Source organism: Castor canadensis, chromosome 13 (assembly GCF_047511655.1).
Source record: "Castor canadensis chromosome 13, mCasCan1.hap1v2, whole genome shotgun sequence".
Taxonomy (NCBI): domain Eukaryota; kingdom Metazoa; phylum Chordata; class Mammalia; order Rodentia; family Castoridae; genus Castor; species Castor canadensis.
Genome location: NC_133398.1, coordinates 124,063,653 through 124,088,848, shown reverse-complemented (window position 1 = coordinate 124,088,848; position 25,196 = coordinate 124,063,653). Strand labels below are relative to the sequence as shown.

The 25,196-nt window shown below is 43.8% G+C and overlaps 1 protein-coding gene across 11 annotated transcripts in view; it reads right to left on the bottom strand.

Annotated features, from left to right (window-relative positions):
- The window catches only part of Cdc14b (cell division cycle 14B), an 85,427-nt gene that overhangs the window by 33,197 nt on the left and 27,034 nt on the right, over positions 1 to 25,196 (bottom strand). For 8 of the 11 annotated variants that reach the window (XR_012440570.1, XR_012440569.1, XR_012440571.1 and 5 more), the window contains exons 2-5: positions 20,226 to 20,316; positions 19,535 to 19,610; positions 16,582 to 16,674; positions 1,728 to 1,804 (exon numbers count right to left, since the gene is read on the bottom strand). Coding sequence is in view for 8 of the 11 variants with exons in the window: in XM_074052542.1 (XP_073908643.1) it covers positions 1,728 to 1,804; positions 16,582 to 16,674; positions 19,535 to 19,610; positions 20,226 to 20,316 (337 nt within the window). In the remaining 3 variants the exon portion in view is untranslated. Of the gene's footprint in view, positions 1 to 1,727; positions 1,805 to 16,581; positions 16,675 to 19,534; positions 19,611 to 20,225; positions 20,317 to 21,490; positions 21,949 to 25,196 lie in introns of those variants that run through there. The other 3 variants (XM_074052544.1, XM_074052545.1, XM_074052547.1) reach the window with 3 other exon arrangements.

Below are 25,196 nucleotides of genomic sequence, written 5' to 3'. Positions count from 1 at the left end.
AAAGATGGTAATAATAGCTATAAACAGCATCTCTTCTGTTTTCAGCATGCATATTTAAATTAGCACCAAACTTCTTTTCTCACCAACAGTGTTTTGTAGATCCTCACTGAGATGGTGGGAAGAGTTTGAGCGTATTTGTATTTTAAGACCTTGTGTTGCAAAAACTGAGAGAATGTCATTGTGAAGGACTACGTTCTAAGAAGTTCTGTAGAAGAAAATGGTCAGTGTATCAAGCGACGCCCAACATGCCTGTGATTTGGGGGCCACACACACAGGCACTTCTCCTGAAGGCAACATGACCTCTATGATAAACCCAGAGACACATGGCACAACTTCAGCTTAGCGTCTTCATCTTCCCTCCACATAACAGGACACCAAGAGAGGGTGGCTGGGGCTGGCAGAGGGGCTCAAATGGTAAGAGCACCTGCCTAGCAAGCGTGAAGCCCTGAGTTCAAACCCTAGTGCCACCAAAAATAAACATAAAAACTACAAAGAGAGGGAGGTACCAGGTCTAGTTCTTATAACTTGCTCCATCTCTAATCCGTGGTTTCTTGTCCAGCACATTTCTGACTTCTGCAGATTGTCCCAAAAATATCTCTTTTTCATGGTAAGTCCACAAAGCTAGGAGATACTGCCTAAAGTTGGGAAGACACGCGCCCCAAAGCTCATTCACAATGACGTCAGAGTCACAGCCCTTTAAAGGCAAGGCTTGACTTTCAAACTCAGGTAGCAGAGCTGTATGCAGCAATCCTGAAACAACTAACTAATTTGTGAAAGGAAGAACAATGCCATTTTCAATAAATTATGAAAATATCAATTAAACGTGCAACTAGTAAAATGATTTCAGTAATTACTCATTAAGCACCATCTGAGTGTTTTAGACTACACAGCTAAATACTTAATAAAGAAGTAGAAAAATTTTCCGGATTTAATTCATGAGAAAAAAAAACAAAAAAACCCCACGACCTTTTCTCCCCCAGAGCCCTTTTGAGACAACCCCACAGTGAGTCTGAGGTGGGGACGTCAGCCTGTATAGAAAGACGTCTGCCTGACTGGTTTTGCTGGCGGTTCTCCTCCATTAACCACCTCGTCCACGGCTACCTGAGCTGGCTGTCCAGGGTCCTAGAAAAATGGGGTTGGCTTTGCATCACAAAGTAACTCCTGCTTGTTGGGAAACACATGAGCTGACCCTTAGTGGTAGCTGGGGGACACCCTGACTCCAGGATTCTCACCTGGTCAGCAAGCCTACCCTTTATCTTAGCCAGGGGAGGTGAGGTCCCGCTCCACCCCAACAGGGATATTTGGGGTTTTCACTACTGGAGTGGGGGTGGGGGTGTGTCCCTGGCATCCAGCAGGCAGAGGTCAGGGATGTGACTAAACATTCCCTATGACAAGATGCCACTGTCTAGAACCCGATACTGTGTCGCTAGCACCCACTTTAAGATGCCTGTCTACCAGGTCTGCTTTCAGAAAAGACTCCCAAGGTATTCCTGGAGGGAGTCTGATTAAATCACGTCATTTTTGGGGAGGGGCTTGAACTCGGGGTCTGCACCTTGAGCCACTCCACCAGCCCTTTTTTGTGATGGATTTTTTTCAAGATAGGGTCTCGTGAACTATTTGCCTGGGCTGGCTTCAAACCTCGATCCTCCTGATCTCTGCCTTCTGAGTAGCTGGGATTACAGGCGAGAGCCACCTGTGCCCGGTTATCACGTCATTCTTATATTTACCTGAAAGGGATATAGGATGTATCGCCAAAGATTAATATTCTGTATGCTTCTTCAGGAGTTCTCCCCAAATATATAACCTACGTGTGAAAAGAGAAGAAAGAGGCGGTTTACTTCAAAATGCAAAGGGTCATCACTGCGGAAATAAACTGCACAATTTCTAGCCAGTCGGCAAAGGTGGGTTCTCAGCCTCCCCAAGGATCCCGGACCATACCCAGTGCCAGCTCAGTGCACTGCTTTGCCTAAATCTGCCCTGGCTGGTTGCTGTTGCTTGCCAGATGAGGTGGACAGACAACTCTGTGGTCATCTTATGTGCCAAGCAAGAAGTGGAACATTTTAACACAGATTTCCAAGTCAAGATGCAGGCTTTTGTCTCATCTCTTTCCAGGATTTCACAGAACGTTCCAGTGGATGAGTACAAAAAGTAACGCTGGGCGGAATTTGGGGAAGTAGAAACACAAAAGCACTTTTTTTTTTTTTTTTTTGGTGGGACTGGGGTTTGAACTTGGGGCTTTACAATTGCAAAGCAGGTGCTCTACGCTTGGGCCACATCTCCAGTCCATTTTGCTCTGGTTATTTTGGAGATGGAATCTCATGAACTGTTTCCCTGGCCTGGCCTCAAACCTAGATCCTCCCAAGTAGCTAGGATTACAGGCAAAGCCACTGGTGCCCAGCAGCTGTTTTTGTTTTGTTTTGCTTTGCCTTTTGGTGGTGCTGGGGATGACACCAGAGCACGCCAGCCAAGCGCTCTACCCTGAACCATGCCCCTGGTCCAGGATGAAGCTCCTGCTGAGCTCTGTTCGTTTTGTACAAGTTTCTCCAAACTGCATTTCTTCCCACTTTCACTTGTTTCTTTTGTCTTTAGAACTTCATCATGTTTATCTGGTAGAAAACTTTAGTTATTCTTTAGCTTTTGAGTTTCATATCTGGGATTCCTTGCATTTCCAAAATTGTCTTTTTTTTTTTCTGCCTTGACATTTGTTATTTTTGGTCTGTAGTTCTTTTCTCTTCATTGTTTATGCTGTTCCACTGTCTTTTCATTTCCAGTGTTACTAAAATATTCTAATTCTCTCCTCCTCCTCCTTACAAAGTAAGTAACATTACAAGTAATGTTTGTTCTAGAAACCTGGGAGTCTGTAAAGTTCACCAGCATCTGTCTAAATAAGTCACCTCATTCCCCCACTAAGTTCGCTTAGGACTTCAGAATTTTCCTGAAAGGCACTGTTTTTTATTGTCACAGCACTGGGGTTTGAACTCAGGACCTCAATCTTCCTGATCTCTGCCTCCTGAAAAGCTAGGGTTTACAGGCCTGGTGCCCAATCCTGAAAGGCATTTTCAACTCATGTTGAAAGCAGGGAACACACACGCATATGTCATTATCAAAATTGAATCTTCAAAGCTTGGGGGAGGAGGAGGCAGGGAGACCAATGGAGGGGGTGAATCGAATTAAGATACACCCTAAGCACATATGTAATATCACAATGTATTGCCCTGTACAACTATTATATGCTAATTAAAAAATTCCACAGCTTACTTTGGGAAAATACACTTTAAGTTGCACTAGTGAAAAAGAAGTCAGTAGGCTGGGGTGTAGCTCAGCTGCAGGGCCTGGGGTGACCCCCAGCACCAAAGCATAACATAACCAAGAAATCAAACTGGCAGAGTGGCTCAAGCAGTACAGCGCCTGCCTTGCAAGCATGAAGCCCTGAGTTCAAACCCCAGTACTCAGGGCCAGGGGGTTAATTACAACCCTTTTTATCTCCATTACTTAACCTTATATACGTGAATTGTTTCCTCAAACAAATTCTAAACATCCTGAAGTGAAAACCCGTATCTTACTATTTCATTTCATTTGTTCGTCTTTTCTTTTTTTTTGGCAGCCCTGGGGTTTGAACTCAGGGCCTTGAGCTTGCTAGGCGGGCGCTCTACTACTTGAGCCACTCCTCCAGCCACTTTTTCATTTTAACTCCTGGTTGGAATATTACATATGGACTCAGATGCACTGCTCACTTTGTTGAACCCAAATCTACCTGTGATTTTTTGGGAAATTTTTAAATAGTTCATAAAAAGTTACATAAATGTAAACATCATTATATTAGGGCAATTATTATTTTTTTTTAATTAAAGGTCCAGCAAGAATCTTTGAAACATAAAGATTTATCTTACAACTAGTCGTGTTTGTTGACAGCTTCCCAAGGGCATTTCTTCAATTTACTGCTCTTAGACTAGTAAATAAAAATTTTTTCCAGTTTACTCTAAAAAGACTGGAAAACTATCACCAAGTCTATTCAAACATCATTTACCCACAGGAGCATATGAGCCTACAAAAGGCCTTAATGAAAGAACCATCATGGCAGTGCATGCCTGTAATCCCTGTACTTGGGAGGCTGAGGCAGGAGGCCAGCCTAAATTACACGGTGGGGTGGGGTGGGGGGGGGGGATCATGTCTCAAAAACAAACAAAAGAACAATCAATTCCAAGAACAAAGGAATGCTTTGTTAAATCTTACTTAATATCAAATTTCACAGTATTACTGATTCACAGAAGATTGAAGCAATCACAAGAATATATCCATAATCTCACTCAACAGACTATTGGTGAAATATATTTCTTATTTACGCTATACTTACATCTTTTAAACATCAATCCATCAATCAACTTTCTCTTTTATTACTATTTATTTAGAAAAACAGCTTACAACTACTTCATGAAAATCATAAACTATAAATTCTTTCAAATCGAGTCTGACTTCTCAGTCTCTCATTCCCATCTCGTCTCCTGTGTATCCCCTAAGACTGACCAGATGTTACAGTGTGGATCTGGAATGTCCCCAAAGGCCCACATGTTGAAGGCCTGCTCCTCGCCGGGGATGGAAGGATTCAGAGGTCTCGGAGGTATCCCCGGGAAAGAGACTTGTGGGACACCGTCACTGTTCCTCCTTTAGCTTCCCAGCTGCATGAGGTGGACGGGTCCCCTCCACCACATACTCCTTGCCAGGAGGCACTGCTTGTCACAGGCCCAAAATCAACGGGGCCACCTGACCACAATATAAACCTCTAAGACTCTGGGCTAAAATAAGCCTTCCTTCATTACAAACTGATTGTCTGGGGGAGTTGTTAGAGTAATACAGAGGTGACAAACACACCAGATAACTTCAGGAAAGTCTTTTCTCCTCTCTCCTTCAGGATTTCCTATCAGATCCCTTCCAAAACACATCCCTAAAACCAAAGACCAAAACCATATTTAAAAAGACCTGACCACAGCGCCACAACCACCTGAGGATACAGACAAAAGGCAGACATATTTTGACACTGGAACGCATTTCCAGGGACAAGGGCTCCAGGGGGCTGCAGAATGAATGTCACAGCACTGATCTGAACTGCAAAACTCAAATCTGCTCTCTACTCACCTCTGACAGCAGAAAACTGCACAGTGCCCGGCACTACTCTGGCTGTCTGGGTAACTGACGCACAGCAAAGTCTTCCACCAAAACCCGGTTATTATCAAGGGTCTTGTCATCACTGCTGCTGCACCAGCCCTCCTGGCTAAGCATCAGAGGAGAGGATGAGGACGGGGCCTTCAGCATTGGTGCTGCTCCTACATGAGTGGCACTGAAGAACCTATTCCCTAGCGCATGAGCTTCCCCAAGTCAAAACTGGAATCCCAAAAACATGTCTACTTTTGGTCACAGCATGGGAACCATGGAGTCTGATTTGTGGTTTGAAAAACTTCTGGAAAATAACAAATCTGTGTATTTGTTCCAATTTGAAACTGTTAGTCAGCTTTTGGTCACTGTGACAAAACACCCAAGATAATAAACTTGGAAGAAAGGCATACTCTAGCTCAGAGTTTTGGAGGTTTCAGTCCATGGTTACCTGGCCCTGTTGCTTTAGGTCTGTATCATGGCACTAGCACAAGGCAGAGGGAGCACATCATGGTAGCAAGGAAGCAGAGAGTGAGGAGGAGGAAAGGGACTGTGGTCCCAATATCTCCCTCAAGGGCATGACCCCAGTGACCTAGCTTCCTCTAACCAGGCCCTACCATCCTAAAGGCTCCACCACCTCCCAGTATGCCACAGGCTGGGACCAAGTCTTCAACACATGGAGACCTCTGGGGAACACTCAAGATCCAAATTATAGCAACAACTCAGTGCTCAGTGCTTGGGGCAAATAAGTCTTTAGCGGTTAGGTGGGAATCTCCCCAGATTCCTAAAACTTTCTCTCGGATTAGGCAAGTTTTTCATTAAACACCAATTTAAGATAATTCTTCCTACTCAAGACTGTGGGTTTTTTGGGTTTAATTACTAAAGTTTCAATGGTATAATTTCCTTGTAACTTTGAAAACAAGAGTAGTCTTTAATACATTAAATAACTGTGGGTTAGCCATGAAACACAAGTTCAATTCATACTGCAAAAGAACAATGAAACAATGACTGTATATAAAGAGATAATTAAGGCACAAAGAGATAAGCTGAAAGAAATGTACAGATTTAGGCTAAATCTGTTTACATAGATCTCAAAGAAGCATTTGGTAGCAATCTTTATTTTTTATACCTACTCAACTTCCCAATTCAAAACCCCTTCCCAAAATGCAATTACTCTAAAGTTGTTACTTAAAAACCTTATTAAATGATTGCTATATTAACACAAATTCTCTGGTTAGTAAACTAAATCGATATAGCCTTACAATCTATCCTTGTGCTCTTGGCAGTTTGAATACTGTGCACTCCTAAAATTCTTGCAGACATTTTTGTCAGAAGCTATGCAGACAGTAGGCCCACTCTGACCCCACAGTGCTATCTGAGACCTGGAAACAACAAATGGTGATCAAGAGAGAGACTGAACAGCTGTGACAGCCTGCTCCTGAGACAGCCCTGAGGAATCTTATCTTCTGGGATTTCACCCCTGCATAGCCTCCCCCCAGTGGCAGAGCCCCTGTGTGCACAAAAGGCTCTTGCAGAAGTGGCAAAGTGTGACTTCTGAGGCCAGGCCGTAACAGATGTGGCTCTGCCTCATTTTCTCCTGGACCCCCTCAGGCTGGATAAACCAAGCGTTCTTCTCAGGGGACGCTCACTAGTTCTGGGGAGCCTCCAGCTCTGACCAGCCAGGCAAGTGAGCGAACCACCTTAGAAAGAGACCCTCCAGCTAACTGCAGCCCAGGAAGACCCCCAAACCAGACCCATGCTGCTGAAGCCAGTCCGAGAACCTAGCTCACAAGAACTGAGAATGTCCTAAGTCACGGAACTTGGGGTGACCTGCTGAGCAGCAGATGATCCGGCCACACACTCAGCAATAAGTGTGGAAATGAACAGTTCAGTCTGTAAAAAAGCAGAAGCAACAACCAAAAAAAATTGCAGGGCCAGCACAGAGATATGGCTTAGCAAGCGTAAGGCCCCAAAGAAGCAAACAGCAACCTGTGGGTAGAATTAAGTATTGTGCTAGAAGATGTCTGACAAGTCACTAGCGTTTTTCAAAGTCATAATACAATGTCCTTTTTTTTTTTTTCTGAATACAACCATGGCCACCCGGGAACAGTAATGTGTGACTGTAGTCTCGGCTACCTCCCTAAGGAGGCTGAGTAGGAGGGCTGCTTGAGTTCAGGATCAGTCTGGACAGCACAGTGAGACCTTGTCACTTCACAAAAAAGAGTAGCCATTTCTAGGTCTTGCCACCACAGCCATTTTTAATTTGCTGTCTGCATCTCCTAGCCCCCGTGAGAACCTCAGAGGCTGGGCCACCAACCCACGTTTCAGACCTGGCAGGAGCTCAGTCAGTGACAGACGGATGCAGTGAGTGACTGAGTCAGAGGACCGCAGCTCCATCTTCCATCACGTCTTTCTCTTCGCACGCACGCTTTCAAGCTGCGTGTACATGTTTAGACAGCCTTTGGTAGAGTTTACAAATCAAAACATCACACCAGTCATCACACCAGAGAGAGAACAACAACAAAAAGCACTTAAAAGCCAACAACAAACATGGCAGCCCAAGAAAGCAGTCAACTATTTTGGAATATTCTCTGCGTAGAAATGTCCCAATGTTTGCAGCATTTAAAAATTCCTGTAACTATTTTCACATGTTGGCCAGATGACTGCCTTTCCTATGCCAAGAATTTGATTGATCTTTTTGAAAAAGAAAGAAACAAACCACTCTCCAGATTTAACACAAAATGTTCACAAAATCAATGCAAGTCTATATTTAAAGGTGAGCCAAGGAAGAACATATACAATAAACAATTTTACATGATCAAATCAGTAATATTTCTTTCACAGCTCCTGTGTACAAAAATCCTCAATCACTTCTTAAAAGTAACCAGATAGCCTTACATACCTTTCAATGGTTTTAACTTTTCAGATTAATTTCATTTACATACACACACTGAAGGTTATTACAATGATCTCAATTTAGATAAAAGGAAAGTGAAAAGTCCACAGTGGCAAATGTGCCTGAGGCCAGCCAGCTGATAAGATAAGCGTGCTGTCTCTGAACACCCTTTGGAGCACTGGGGACATTTTGACCCCCATTTTTTGTTAAATGAGATCTCCTACAAGCATTTAGAGCCCTCTGTGAGCTCCATAAACTGACAGACTGCTACTTTCTGAGCCAGCTGGGCCATTAGCTGCTCATCCAAGATCCCCTGCTTGTTACTGATGAAGGCAGGCCCACTGCTTGGCCCTTACTTGTAGACAAGAAACCACACAATCAAAAACAAGGAATGGAACAAAGCTGGGATCCAGAATTCCAGAAAGCTTAAAGGATCCATGTCCATGATGAGGCTCACAAGTGGCCAGAGGGCCACTTCCCCTCTCTGTATCCCAAAGTTCACACCACCCACAAGCATTGGCAGCTACAAGACCAGGAGGCTCGCTGGGGTGAGCAGGGAAGTGACCTGATGGCGTGTGAGGACCAGGCTGCCATTATGATGGTGACCCAGCCTTTCACTAAGACCTAGGAAGGAGGTTCTGCAGGCCCGGTGTTTATAAAACCTCTGGCCTTTCCACCTTGTTCTACCATCTGGCCAGCTGCCACATCTGGGGGGCTGTTTACTGAATGTGATTCTGACCCCGTTTCCAGATCCTCCCTCCTACTCCCTCCACCCTGCCTTGTCCCTTCCCCCTACAGCTACCTGACCTCAGCACTGACCACTCTGAGTCCAAAATAATTAAATCATTTAAAAAATGAACCACCAACCGGCACTGCTGGCTCATGCCCGTAATCCTAGCTACTCAGGAGACAGAGATGAAGAGGATCAAGGTTCGAAGCCAGCCTGGGCAAACAGTATGCGAGCTCCTATCTCAAGAAAACCCAACACAAAAAAGGGCTGGTGGAGTGTCTCAAGATGTAGACCCTGAGTTCAAACCCCAGTACTGCAAAAAAAAAAGAAAAAGTGGACCACCAGTGCAGGAAATCATCATGAAATAACAAATGAAGTCACCAAGCTCTTACATAAATGCTGAGACGATGTCAAAATAAATGCTGTGTAGGATACATCTCAGGACTGCTGAGTTAATATAGTCTTAGAACTTAATTACTGTCGTAATTTCCCATGTAAATATCTACAAGGTAAGCCATTCTAAAGGCCATAAAAACTGCTTAAAAATAAAAAAAACAGTGATAAATTATGAGCAAGGAACCTACCTGCTACCACAATTACTCTGCCAAAGTAATTTGTCAAGCACCGGGGAAGGCAAATCTGTGAGCTAGGTACCAACGGTTTGCGTGTGTCATGAATTTTTACACTCGGAGTGTTCTGCATTTGTTTTACACGTAGAAACTGTTAGGAACAATGGCTAACTTTCCAGGCCAGCCCTCAAAAGTCCATTTCACCCATAGAAGAGCTGATTACATCGGCAGGAAAACAAAAATGCCTGACACTAAGATGTAACCAAAGAGCAGGCACCTGGCTATTTTTCAAAAGGAGATTTAAGCTGGGTGCTGGTGACTCACACCTGTAATCCTAGCTACTCAGGAGGCAGAGATCAGGAGGATAATGGTTTGAAGCCTGCCCAGGTGGACAATTTGCAAGACCCTATCTTGAAAAAAGTCACAAAAAAGGTCTGGTAGAATGGCTCAAGGTATAGGCCCTGAGTTCAACCACCAATACTGTAAAAAATATATATAAATAAATAAAATAAAAGGAGATTTAGAGCTGGAGGAGTGGCTCAAGTGGTAGATAGCCTGCCTATTAAGTGCAAAGCCCTGAGTTCAAACCTTAGCACCACCATAAATAATGAAATAAAGAGCTAGTGGAATGGCTTAAATGGTGGAGCGCCTGCCTGGGAAGCTTGAGGCACTGAGCTCAAACCCCAGTGCCGCCAAAAAGAACATAATAATAATAATAATTAAATGAAAATAAAAGGAGACTTAAAGTACAAAAAGGGTAGTAGGGCCAGGGAAAAGGGAATGTTTAATTTGCATGAGAACCTGCTTAAAATGAAATTAAAAGACAGCTCAGTTTGAAGCTATAAATCAAACTCAGTCCACTCTACAATAGCCTCTTCTAAATGTTTTGTTTGGGTTTTTGGTACTGGAGGCTGAAGCCAGGGCCAGAACATAGTAAGCATGTGCTCTACCACTGAACCACATTCCCCAGCCCTTCTGGGAAGTTTGCAATTAGGAATTACGAATGTTTATATATGTCACTCCCATTATAAGGGACACACATAAAAATTCACTGTGTATTATGACTGTGCTTTAAACACTTCATTAAAATAATTTTAATTAAATTTATTAAAATGGGTTTTTTTCTGCAGTACTGGGCTTGAACTCAGGGCCTACACCTTGAGCCACTCCACCAACCCTTTTTTGTGAAGGGTTTTTCAAGATAGAGTCTCGGGTACAATTTGCCCGGGGCAGGCTTCAAACCATGATCCTCCTGATCTCTGCCTCCTGAGTAGCTAGGATTACAGGCGTGAGCCACCGGCACCCAGCAATATGCTTCATTTTTTAAGCCCTTCGTTTTTAAATAGTTTCTGTTCTTGATTTTAATGGTTGTCATAACCAAAAGATGTTTTTACTATGATACATAAATACAAGCGTGTAAGGGTATCACTAGCTAGCTTACCAACTGATTATACAGCTGTCCCTTGATATCATGGGGAATATTTCCAGAATGCCCTCCACCTCAAAACTCCTTACATAAAATGGTGTGATACCTGCACATCTTCTAGTATACTTTAAAATTATCTTTAGGTGACTTACCATTTGATTCCTAATACAATGGCAAACGCTATGTAAGTTGTTGTTATACAGAATTGTTTAGGGAATAATGAAAAGGAAAGAAAGTCTATACATGTTCAGTAATGATGCAATTTTTTTTTTTTTGGTGGGACTGGGGTTTGAACCTGGTGTTTTGCATTTGCAAAGCAGGTACTGTGCCTCATGGCCACACCTGTAGTCTATTTTGCTCTGGTTATTTTTGGGGGTGGGGTCTCATGACCTATTTGCCCGGGATGGCCTTGAACTATGATCATCTGGATCTCAGTCTCCCTAACAAGCTAGGATTACAGTCATGAGCCTCTCGCACCTGGGTTAAAATCCCTTTTTTTTTTTTTTTTTTTTTTTTTGTGGCACTGGGGTTTGAAGTCAGGGCTTCTAGCTTGCAAGGTAAGCGCTCTGCTGCTTGGGCTGCACCTCCAGCCCTCTGTGGTTGACTGCATCTATGGATGCAAACCCCCAGGGTCTGGGGAGATGAGGAGACTTGCACTCGTTTTTAATCCCATCCAGCCAAGATGGACACTTAGTAAACTTCCAGCTTCCCCAACAGTAATGAGATGTTGTTAAAAAAAAAAAAAAAAAAGGAAAATCACGCACTTTTTTACATGTTCAGTAAATGTGTCCACTAAAACTCTATTTCCATGATTTTAAAACAGGTTATGAAATTCCCATTTTGTGGTTACTAAAATACTGTATTTTCAAAACTACCAGTTAAAAGGAAATCAGCATTCACTCTGCCTTTGGTTCCAGGGTAACCATACAGCCCGGACTACATACATGCTCAACCCATAAAAGCAAGCCAGATGATAGATGAAGAATGACTGACCAAAAAAAACACCAACGAAGCACAGCTGGACAGTGAGGACTCATCCCGAGAAAGTGCCCTCAGGTGACTGCATCATGCAAACGTGGGAGGGCGCACTTCCACAAAGCAAGTTGCTCTGCTGTCACCGGCAGCAACCTCACAGGACCACCGTCATGCCTGTACTCCACTCTTGCAGAAACATCGCTATAAAGTGCACGACTGCATTATCAATCAGTTAACACTACATGAGGCTGGGCAGGTGGCATATACATATAATCCCAGCACTCGGGAGGATGAGGCAGGAAGAAATTCAAGGACAGCCCAGGCTGCATAGCTACACCCTGCCTCAAACGCACAAAAACAGCCAGGCCCCGGTGGCTCACACCTATAATCCTAGCTATTCAGGAGACAGAGATCAGGAGGATCACGTTTTGAAGCCAGCCAGGGCAAATCGTTTGTGAGACCCTCTCTTGAAAATACTCAACAAAAAACAGGGCAGGTGGAGTGACTCAATTGGTAGAGCACCTGCCTAGCAAGCATGAGGCCCTGACTTCAAATCCCATACCGCCAAAAAACAAAACAAAAACCACCACCACAAAAGCATACAGCAAAACAGACACTAGAGGAATGGTTAATGGGTAACGGTACATATGAACACCAATATAATACTTTAAAGTCATAAGGACAAAACCACACACTGCAGAGTGGACAGTCAGCACCGTCGCGTGAATTTTAGTATTATATATTTTCCGATAGAACGCCGACTCTTGCTACTAATGCATGAGCCTCGACATTTAATTTCCACTTCACAAGAAGTATACAGAATGGAGCATTTTCATGGAATTAGAAGATGCCACAAAGGCAAGAATGAGAAAGTGAAAAGGAGATGCACTCTACAGCACAAGAGGACTGACTCTTCCAGACACCAGCGTGACCAGAAAAGGGTCACTGTAAGAGTCAGAGAAAGGAAAGGCACACGACCTTACACATGTGGCCTGGGTTAGACAGGTTTGACATTTTGGACCAACTGGGGAAATATGGATAAGATCTGGGTATGAGGTAATACAACAGGCACTGAAAGAACAGATTTAACAAAAGAAAAGTGGGCTTAAGAACTATGGGTTAATACACAGCAGAGCACATGGACTCTGTACATGTACACCAATGGGACGCAATAAGGCTTTTAAATTTCTTAAAGACACAAACACAGACATTGTGCCTGGCATTATTTTGATAATTTATAATAGAACTCCAAGTTTTTATTTTAAAAATGCTCTTTTAATCACGGATTTGTTTTAGAAAGCACGTAAGTTCCCACTTAAAATGTCACCTTACTTTGAAATGACCAGTAAAGTGTCATCTCAGAATTAGGTAGGTAGGTGACAGTCACAGCAACCTCATCACCTCATGGAACACACACAGCACACTGACCTTTCTGTAAAAGGAAAGCTCATTCGTCTCCTAAGTCCCTCTACTTCCCTTAGTGGCACGAGGACTTGCAGGTTCACTGACTTGTCACCAAGATTCCACCACTTGGGGCTGAGCTGCCAGGCCACGCAATTCACAGCATTTTGGGATATGCTGAACACACAGAAGACACATGGGACACCTGGCCATCTGGTAAAAGGACTATCAGAAGCAGGCACAGTGACCCACAGCTTGTGGCGTTTCCGTGACTCCTAACCTCTTGTTTTTAAAAAATGAATGAAAGTATTTATGCTTTTATTCCTTTGTCCCAAAGGAACATGTCACATCTTTCAGTCCTTTTACACAAAATGATGAACAGAACATAATCTCACTCTCTCCCTCCCCCTCCTCTCCCCTCCCCTCCTTCTCTCTGTCTCCCTCCCTCCCTCTCTCCCTCTGTCTCTCACTTCTTCTCTTTGCCTCCCTCCTTCTTTCTCTCTCCCTCTCTCTCTCCCTCCCTCTTTCCCTCCCTCCCTCTCTCCCTCCCTTTCCCTCTCCCTCTCTCTCTCTCTCTCTCTCCCTTTCTCTCTCTCCTATGTCCAGACTCCTCAGTAACTCCAGCAAAAGCTATCCACACTTCAAAGAAAACATCATCACCCTCTCTAGCAGCTTTAATCAGAGGGTTTTTAATCAATGTCAACCAGATCAAAGCCTCTCTGACTTTGATGTTTAATCTTTTCAAGTGTCTGCATTGTATCTGATACTCCTTTGCTATATTTAATCACCTCTTTTCTTGGAAGTCTTTCTCTCTGGCTTACCCAGTACATGTCATTACTGCTCTGGGCTCCTCTTAGCCACCATCCTGGCTTCGAGCGCTTTTGTCACAACCACGAGCTGTCATCCTTCTGCAAACTGAGTATTAGCCAAGCAGAGTAGAATAAACACTAGTGAATGTCCAAATTAGCTCACTTTCCTAATCAACCAAAGCAGGACTGACCTCAAAATGCAAAATCTGGAAGGCTTTCTAAATTTAAATATATTGAACTATAGAAAAAATAAGCTTTTGTGTGCCAAAATACAACCACAAGCAAAGTCAAAATCACACCAAACTGAGAAAATATGCCAACAAACTGTCCAGAGATCTACCAAGACGTTATTTTTCTTCACTATTAATTAAAAACCAACAGCAATGGGACACTGTGGCTCCTGCAGGTGCACGAGAACCTGGATTCAACCCAGCACAGCCAGGAAAAAAAAAAAAACCAGCAAGATTTCACAAGAACAATTTCTTATTCATAAAACCATCCAATGATCTGCTTTTGTTTTGAAGACAACCCGAGCGTTCCCACTATGGCCCCCTCCTACTTTCTGAGGGGTTCTCCACCCTGAAGTCCCCATGGCTGGGTCCACGCTCTTGAGACTTCTCACCTGATCAGGGACAAGTGGCACGCCCTGGAGCAACCCTGCAGAGCTCACCTGCACCAAGGGAACTGCCCCAGCCATCCAGGCTTTTTCCTGGGCAGAATAAGGCAAGACTCCTCACCCCCCGCCCCCTACCAAAGAAGGAGGGCCAGTTCTCCAGGGTTCCATTTCATGTTTCATGACCCTAAGAATTCTGGCTGTGTCCCTTTTCCTGTAAAGGTGTCAAGATTCATTTTACTCCAAAGATTCCTCCCCTCAGTGACTGGCCAAGTAACAGCCTCAAATGTCCCAATTAAAGCATTCGCCTTTCCATCCTTCCTTTCTTTTTTCGGGTGACAAATGGGTTTTGAACCAGGGCCCAGCTCTCTTCTTTTTAAAGGATTTTGTTAGCAATACAAGAAACACTAAGAGATAAAAAAGACAACACTCCAACTGAAGAAATCAAATTTTTATCAATGTAATCTACAGCCTGTGGTTTACACTTTTCTCAGGATCACTTCTCCAGGCTACATTTTCTTGTAGTTTTTATTGTTTGGATTTTTTCTTTTTTTGGGGGGGGGGGCGGGGTTCAGTGATACTGGGATTTGAACTCAGGACTTCTCACTTGCTAGGTAGGCACTCTGTCACTTAAGACATGCCTCTTAAAGTTTTTGTTTTGCTGCTGCAAACATCAGGAGGCAGACATCAGGAGGCTCTGAGTTGGAGGCCAGACTCAGGGGCTGTCTGAGCGGCTCAAGCTATAAGAATGGCTGCCTACCAAGTGTGAGGCCCTGAGTTCAAACCCCAGTGCTACCGGAAAAAAAAAGAAAAAAGAAAAAAAAATTCAATTTTCAGATGCAATTTCTGACCTGATTATTTTTGTACACTCCAGATTATCAAGCTGCATAGAAGAAAATAATTTTACAAGGAGGGTTAAGACTTGAGCTGGGGATGTAGCTCAGTAGTAAAGATCTGCTCAGCCTGTGGGAGGCCCTGGATTTGCTCCCTCCCCAGGTGGGGTGAGAAAATTGGAGGTGGGGAGAAGAAAGAACTCATCTAGACAGCTCCAAAACCAGTCCTTAGATTTAAAACAAAACAAAACTGTAGGAGAATATCTGCCCCGCCTACAGTGGGTGGGAAGAAAAGAGGAAACTATTCACCAACAGAGTCAGAAGCCAGTGTCCCTGTCATCCAACAGATGAGGGACCGACTCTGAGTTAGTTCTACACTAACTCAGGAAAAACTTTGTTCTAAGAGCTCAGATGAAACACTAGGTGCAAGATAAAAATCTGACTCTAAAAAAATCAAAGATCTTTGGCTGAGGGGTAGTTCAGCCATAGAGCTTTTTGACCAGCATGCTCCAGACCCACCACAAAAAAAATAATGAAGACCCCTCAACATAATTTACAAATCAATGAAATCCCTAACTCTTATGTAAATACTGGCTATGCCAAAGCATTCTTCCACAATCCAAACAAGAACCTGCTGACATATGTAGCATCCATGGCTGTTACTCATTCTCCCACAATACTGGCCTGCCTATCCTTGAACAGAAACGACCTCAGGTAAGAAACGAAAACTGCCTCTTACCTCTGGTAGGGCTTTATTGCTCCTGACTCCCAGTAAAATGATTTTACAACTCACTAAATATATCCCAAGTTAATAATGGCATTACCCGGTAGTCTTAAGACCATAACACATCAACGTTATCAACCAACGTACTGGGGCGGGGACGACTGGGGTTTGAATTCAGGGCTTTGACCTCACAAGCAGGCACTCTACCACTTGAGCACACCTCCAGTCTGATTATTTTGGTCCTGTAAACTATTTACCCAGGCTGGCCTCCAACTGTGATCCTCCTGATCTCAGCCTCCCAAGGATCACAGGTGTGAGCCACTATCTGCCCAGCTCTGAATCAACTTTGAAAAAAAACCAAGCATGTTCCCTCTGGAAACAAACCAAGACATTATCATTCAGAAAGTGATTTCAGAATTCCAGCCCTGACATGCTAGGAAACTAGTTCAGTACTTACCATATAGCATCCAACAAGGAAAGCAGCATTTGCTTGTTTTCTCTGATCAGAGCCAGTAAAATGAATAATTTTCTTCCTTAGCATTGTAATGGACTGCACAAAAATAAATAGTTGTTAGTATTTCCTTTTCAAGTTCAAGTCTACTCAAGTCTACTCAAGTTTTACTTTGTGATAAAAGTAAGTTCCAACTCTCACAACAGATCAGCATTTGCATTAGGGACCTTTGAGAAGACTGATACCCAAAAAAATCAGGTCCCTTCCTATAAAAGACACATTCTAAAATTAGAAAGCACGCAGAGAGGAGAGGAGGAGATGGGAATAAGTACAGCTTAACGGAGGCTACCTCTGGGTCGTTTCTAAGAGGTCTGGGGTGTGAAACCAAGAACTCCTAACATGATGACCAAAGACTGAAGTTCTGCATGGGTGCCCCCGTCACTCAACAGTGCTGTGTGGAGATGTAAGATATAGCCACACCGTCATCATGACAAAATCCACAACTGGTGACGTGGGAAACCAAGGCTCAAAACAACAAAGCACAGACCCAGACCGCCTAAGAAGGAAGATTGGGGGTGGGGGATAAAGGAGAATGATGGAAGGGCGAATTTAACTAAGATGTGTTTGGAAGCACTTTTGTAAATGTCATGATGTATGCCCAGCACAACAATAATATGATAATCTCAAAGAAGATGATATGAGAAGCTGGAAGGGGAATGGGAGAAACTTCTCTGTTACCTACTGTTGGCTTTTTTCTTTTGTTTTTGAAAGAAGTCTATTCCAAAACCCATTAAATAAAAGGGTTCACAGAGCAGAGCAAAAATAATACATGCTGCATCTGGGCACAGTGGCCCACGTCTATAATCCTGGCACTCTGAAAGTGGACACAGGAAGGTCTTGAGTTCAAGGCCAGCCTGGGCTACACAGTGAGACCTGGTCTCAGAAAAACAAAACAAAAATAAAAACGATCCATGCTGTTGTTGGTGAGGACAGAGAGTAACCTGGGAAGGGGCTGCAGAGTCCATAGGTGAAGAAGGCACAGAGGCCTCTTTTGGGAGCTGCTGTGTCCCCCACAGCTGCCTCATAGAGAGTCCCTCTGTGAACGTCATGGTGCAGGGCACTCAGGACTTGTAGAGTTCTGTGCACATATGTACTTCAACACAAAGTTAAAAATTTAATGGAATTTAAAATGAAAAGAACACGTCATCAGTTAGCACTTCCCCAGCTGTGCCTCACTAAGATGCAGAGATGGAAATTCAGGTAAGGAAGGGACCAGATCTATCAGCTGTGTAAGCGTGTATTGCTTGGCTTCTGGCAGTCCATATATCAGGGCTCCCATGATAAATGCATGCACACTGTCTTTGTGAGGTTTACATGGAGTCAGAGGTCCAAGTTGATTAGAAAACACAGGAAAAAAAAAAAAAAAAAACACCTCTTCAGCCATCTGGCAGCAGAAGACATTCTGCTCCAATGTTCAGTGCACTTTCTATCACTCTTTTGGGGAGTTTTTGGGTAGCACTGGGATTTGAACTCAGGGCCTCACGCTTGCAAGGCAGACAGACACTCTACCACTTGAGCCACTCCGCCAGCTCTCAACTCTTAACTCAACAGACAACAATGCTTCAGGCAGCTCGGTGGTCAACACACTACAAGTTGTTCTAGAACAGTATTTAGGAGGAAAAGGGGCACATTTTGAGTTGACTCAAAAGGTAACAGTCCACAGCAGGGTAGGCACTGGGTGGGGCGGGGAGGAAGATGAACTCTCAAAATTAAAGCGAAGGAACAACAGTTGGGAGGTGGGAATTACTTTTAGCCTCCTAGCCCTGAGGGGACTCTCTACTGGCAAGTGGAAAAAGATGAGGGGACACTAATGTAGCAGGTTATAAATGTTTTCTAAGATAGCCGGAAGAAGGAAGGATCTCCACGTCTATAGAAATCTGTACATTACACAGTTAGATGCTCAAGCGGGAAGGAAAAAAAAAAAATCTCCCTTACATACAAGTTGTGAATTTTGGTACATTAAATTAAAATAAACATAAAATTTGCTGGTGGAGAGGCTCAAGTGGTAGAGCACCTGCCTAAGAAGCATGAGGCCCTGAGTTCAAACTCCAGTACCGACAAAAAAAAAAAAAAAAAAAACTTTTACTCCTTTTGAATAGCTTTCTACAAGTTAACCACTGAAGATAGAAAGTGGCTGGTTTTTTTTTTTTAATTCCTGCTCCCAAATGCAGTGTTTTTGATAACTGATAATGTTAATTGATAATGACTACTTTGGAACAGCTAACAAGCAGTACATAAAACAGTTCTTATCATGCCTGGCCAACAATTCAAGTTATTTCATTCAAGGAACAGAGTCTAAGTTCAAACCGATACTTTGAACTCTCAGTGATACAGCCTGAACTATATGTTGCTGGTCCTTGCTTCTCTAGCTCCCTAATCATGTTTAAAAGGTCAAGGGTCAAAGTCACAAGCAATACAATGATACGGGAATTTAAATGCAGGAGGAAAAACAGAGTCCATTTTCCTTGCTGTTTTCCTAGCCCTCCCTTGTTCGAATGAAGGCCGGAAGGACAATGACCAAAGCAAGGGAAGAATTTCTCTTCTTTGCCCTTCATTTCCCATCAGGCCAGGAAATAAACAGCTTCCTTAATTTATTTACCAATTTCAACTGTAATTATTTAAGTATTTGAACATCACCAATCCAAACCAGAATCAAATGACCCCAAACTAAACTGTGTTATCAAAACCCTAGAAAACAGAAGCTGGGTGTGGTGGCACACCCCTGTAAGCCCAGCACTCTGGAGGCAGAGGCTGGAGGATTCCTAGTTGAAAGTCAGACTGAGTTCCATCCCCACCCTGTGAACTGGATTTGTTTTAAGAGAGCATATGCTTTCCGTCCGTCCCCAAGGCCACACTAGGGAGGGCAACTGAAGCTAGATCTTAAGTGAGAGGACTTTACCTTGAGTTTCTTGTTTATCTTGCAACAGTACCTGTAAACCATTGCCAGATTGAGTGGTCCGAAGTCTGCGTAGAAGCTTGAAAAGTCAAAAATGAAAACAAGTCTGTACATTCTACACACACCGAATAGAAATGCCGTCTGCAGGCTGTCTGCAAGGATCAAACTATGACAAGAAAGAACTTGCTAACCCAAGTGATATGCAGAACTCGTACAATTCAAAGGTCCTGCCTACAGTGGGAGAAATAGTCAGGTAAACAATGCTTATTTAAACAAGCTACGAGTGGGCTGAGACTCTGGCTCTGTGCTAGAGAGCTCAGCCCCAGCCCCAAGACAAAAACAAGTACAAAGCCTAAGTCCAGCCCTAATCACCTTAATTAAGAAAGCATTCTTGCACACAGATTTCCCACCAGCAAAATCTTAGCACACGTTTGGATCTCACTGCAGTACTACAGTGCAAACTATTAGAACGTCTAATCCAAATGCTTACATGTAGGTTCTTTTTTCCCCCCTAAAGATCTATTTTATTACCAAGGGTTTTAAAAACCGCATCCTGCTTCCTCTCCCAGAATGCTGTGAGCAATCTACAGACTTAAAATTTTCCGAGGTTACTTTATTTCAGACATAGCTTTAGAGTCTGAAAGTTAAAAAAAAAAAAAAAAAAAGCTACAATTGTGTAAAAAGCAGTACTTACTTCTCATATTCGAGCTCGTTATCTATGCTGAAATAATGCTCGTGGGGTGCACTCTTTGGTCTGCTGTACAGAATTGCAAAACAAAGGCGATCTGAAATGGAAAAACGGTGATGGTCCTTTCCTGGAATCTCAGAAAGGTCCCTATCTCAAAACATGGGGCCTTTCAGCTGAAGCCAGTCTTTACTTCTTCCATGCAAGTTCTGGATGGTAGCGAGGGTGGGTGGCTCTCTTGGTGGGTAAGAGCAAGCAGAAACTTCGTTTAACTGTTCACACAGTGCTATGGCTTCATTTCCCATTTCAGGTAGCTATGGTTTGGTTTCTGAAGCAAACTCTCAACGATAAACTGCAGTTCCCCTGGACTAAGAAATTTCAGCAACCAGCAGCAGGCATTGGTGGCCAGCCACCAACCTTCTGCCAAACTTCTAGACAGTTTTGTTGTTTACAATACATCCTAAAAAAGTCATTTCGCTAAGAAACTTTTTTATAAGGGAAAAAAAAAAAACACTTTTCAAAATTGCTCCACGATTACCATTTAACAACTACACAACACAACAAAACATATGTTTATCCAACTGTTCCCAGGGACTGCTATTTATTTTTAATTTGGAATCACTGCTTGGGGTTTTCGGCGACTGAGATAAACTACTGTTAAAACAGAACCAAGGAGAGGTTTCTGCGTGACCAGAGGGGAGTGAACTCGGGTTGCACAAATGCAGGTAGGCGGCTGGGAGGTTTAGCAAGAACAGTAGTGTAAGTAATGCCAGATGCTCTACCCGTCCTCCCCCCAAAAAAGAGTTGTGTGAAAATCCTCCCTCCCTGAGCAAGTCATCCACAATGTCAGCCAGCACTGGGACTACCCTGTGCACACTCAAACCACGACAAAGTCAAGGCTAGCCTGTGAAGTCTGCAGGGCTAGGGGTGACAACAAAGGAGACCAGGTGTTTCCCCAAACTTAAACTTTCTCCTCTGCTGTCTGCAATTCAACCCACAACTGCTGCGTTTGTGTCCTTGTCAACTCAACTCAGCTAAAAATTTCCTGCAGGAGCAAACACTCCAGCGGGTGACCAGGCTTCTTCCTTTCCAACCACAGGCGACCTTTGATTCCCCAGGCACAGGACGCCCACAGGGCTGGGTGCAAGGACACAAGAGTCACAGTCACACAAGTGCTGGGAGGGGGGGGGAGGTTCCCAGCCAGCCCACCCCAAGCACAAAGGCCTCCTCCCGGGGCAGCAGCTCAGGTTTGGGACCACTGTCCCCACACTTACCTTGGATCACCTCGGCCAGCAGGGGGGTCCCTGAGCCCTCCCGGCTCATGACTCCAGTGCATCTGGAAGTGGGGGGAGGAAGCAAGCCACACCCCCGAAGTTTAAACAGCACAAAGTTTAAAGGGCGGCGACCAGGCACTGACACAACCAGGAGAGTGACAAGCAGGGGTGAGTCAACCCCGGAAGTGCAGGGCTCTCCCCCAAAAATGGTCCCCAGCTGGATGGCAGGGCTCAGGAAGGAGGGAGCCCGCCTTCCTGTCCTCTCCTCGCCACAGCCCCCAGCGCCCCAATCGTCAGGGTCAGAGGCCACGCGCCGCCTGTCGGGCCAAGGGGCATCTCCACGAGCTGCTCAGGATCAAAAGGACTTGGCACAGAAGGGGACAAGGGCAGAAGCCACGACAGGGACCAGCCGCCTGCCTGGCGCCGCCCTCCACGCCCGGCGCTGCCGCCAGGGGGCGCTGCAGCCTGGGCTCCCGGCTCAGAGCCGAGGTCCGCCCAGGGCGCTGTGGTTAAGTGCAAGGGGACACCACGCCCTCAGTCAGGCAAGGGCTGAGGTCTAGGTCCCAAACCGAGGCTTCCCATCCCCTTCCCAGCTGCCACCCCGAATGCCTTCTACACCTATGTCCGCATTTTAACCAGTCATGCAGTACAAGTGTGATCCACAGTATTTTCTAAACCAAGGCTCACGTAATCAATTGTAATCAATCACACAGTGTAACTGTGATCCCAGTCTTTAAAAAAAAAATAGTAAAGTTTATTAGGAAAGAAACTTCGTGTCACAAGAAAACAGGAGAAGCATTTCCTGTTCCCCATGCAGGAAATGGGAACGTGATCCCATTCTTGAGTTTTATACATCAATTTTCTCATTCCCTCCCATGTTTTCTACAGAAACGCATTAACTGAACGTTCTGTGAAAAATATGCCACTGACCTTCCTTAAAACAGAGAAGCCCCTTACCATAGCAAGTCTTTCCCTCAAATGACCATACGGTATATGTCATCATTTTTATCTCCAAAGAAAACCGGCACACTTCCTACCCTTCCCCTAAAATTCCAGATGGACCACACTTTTAAATGGTTTTTTGGTTTTTTTTAAAGAAAGAACTGTTTCTTACTTCCACCTGGGGAAGACTTTTCTAAGTGACAGAAATCATAAAGTCATAAGAGAACCAACTGCTAAATTGATACACATTTTTAAAATGTTCTCATGGTACTAAGAAGAAACTGGAAAGAATATTTTAAATTCATCTCAAGAAGGTACCCGATTTCGATCTTATGTTATTACAAAAATAACAGAAATGTAATTTTATTATTTTTTTTTTAGATATGCGATTTTAAACTACCAGGTAGTTTTTCCTCATACTGTCAAAACTCAAAGGAGTTGGGAAGACTGTAGGCAGAAAAACAACATTGCCTGTGGGTAGGAACAGACACTGAGACAATGTCCATGAAGGGCCACAGAAGAGCAACTTGGCAAACATTTTCAGGACTGAAAATTGAAAACTGCAAAGATTGCCAAAATAGACTGTTAAATACTGCCACTGACGTGTTGTCCATGGCACCATGCAGACAGATCTCTAGGATGCATCAAGCTGGGAGTGGTAGGTACCTTTAGAGCAAGTAGGAAAGAATGAGAGAGATGTGTGTGTGTGTGTGTGTGTGTGTGTGTGTGTGTGTGTGTGTGTGTGTGTGGAGCGGGCACTGGGGTTTGAACTCAGGGCTTCACACTGGAAAAGCAGGTGCTCTACCACTTGAGCCACACCTCCAGTCCATTTGCTCTGGGTATTCTTGAGATAAGGTCTTGCAAACTTTTTGCCTGGATGGGCCTTCAACTCAATCCTCCTGATCTCAGCCTCCCAAGTAGTTGGGATTATAGGAGTGAGCCACCATGGGTCCTCAGTGACTCCTGCCTTTCGATGGCCTTTGAATTTTGTTCCATAAATTACCTATTCAACATGACAAAGACTTGAAAACTAAACCTGCAGGCAAACAATGTGCTTCCAAAGCTCACTCTTCACCAAAATACAAAACACAGTACGAGGCAAAGTGGAAAACACCCTTTACACAGAATGTTCTCCACATGAGAACGAGTTTGTAATTCTTTGGGTTTCTAACCATCTCTTGGAATTCCAGATTGTTTAGCTCCAGTTAAAACTAGAAAAGTAGCTAGATGGAAGTGGGAAAAGATTTGCCTTCCACGTCTAGATGTGAAAGTCAGTATCCTAAGGAGTATTTCATGTATTACAGGGGGAGAAATCACTGCTTTGGGGATTCTTCTTGCCAGAGCAGTATGGAAATAAAGCACCACAGAGCCTGGAGTGCTGGGTTAAGGGACATTTATTAGGGTCCACACTACATGAAGCTTTGCTGACAGGCCCACCATTAACCTTACAATCCTCCTTTTCATTTCTTTGTCATCAGAGAACACTGACATCAGGAAGCAGTAATTCCCCTTACCTACACATCCTGCTCACTTTACCCTCACTCCTGCTCCTCTGACCAATATGCAGTACAAACAAACACAATCTCACTGTTTCAAATGCTGATAAAAATACTTAAAAATCTAGGGGTACAGCACTTGTTTAACATGTATAGTACCCAGGTCCAATTCCCAACACCAAAGGAAAAAAACATTTAATCCATTCTTGAGGCACATTTGTCTAAGGTCAGAATTTACATTTGAGTCTCTGGTTGTTACCCTTCCTTTACTAAATATGTTAGGTCAATGAAAAACATTTTCCTGCATAATAACTGTAGCTACTTGGAGCTAATTAATCATAAATCAGACAGTGGTTATGTTTCAAACCAAATGACAAACAGGTGGAGTCACCGTCCAAGGTTTCAGTTAACCATGATCCAAAAATAGCACACTAGGAAATTAAGATAATTTGAGACATTAGTGTACCTGTTGTTACAGTGTATTGCTATAATTGTTCTATTTTATTAGTACCCTTAATCTCCTATTGTGCCTAATTCATAAATTAAATGGTCATAATTACGTATCTATACAGAAATATGTTTTAGGGTTTCCATACACATATACAAATATATATTAAATATATAATGCATGTATTCTATATTTCAGAACTATGAGGTATCCACAGGGGATCCTGGAACATACTGCCCTGGGTGAGAAGGGATTTTTGTATCTACTTGTTAAAAGTTTAAGAATTTTACCTGGATCAAGGAGCACCGTGGGTTTTCTACTAGTGTGTCCCCCTGGACTAGACATCAGTTACAGATCCTGGCAGAGCAAGTGGGGAAGAGCACAGCTTTCCTACAGGAAGGGAAGCCAACCTTTCTGCTCTCACTACAAGACAGACAGAGAGGAGAATTCACATTCCACTCTGGGGAGTGATAAAGACCAGGAAAACACAGCTACCCCTGAACACTGACTGTCCCTCTGAGGCAGGGTTAGCAGACATCAGGCTCCAGTCCACATCAGTCAGGCTTTAAGAGAAGGAGTGACCAAGGGAGCAGAGGAAGAAATGCTCAAAGAGCTGATTTCAAAGGAGAAGCCTCCCTTCCCCAAATAATGAGTGGCTCAAGGGGCAAAGCGCCTGCCTAGCAAGTGTGAGGCCACTAAAAACATGAATAAATAAAAAACAAGGACAGCAACACCTATTGAGAGGTCAGTGCTAGGGGCTGTACTCAGCAGATGTAGGATGTAGCTCAGTGGGAGAGCACTTGCCTGGAATGTGCCAGGC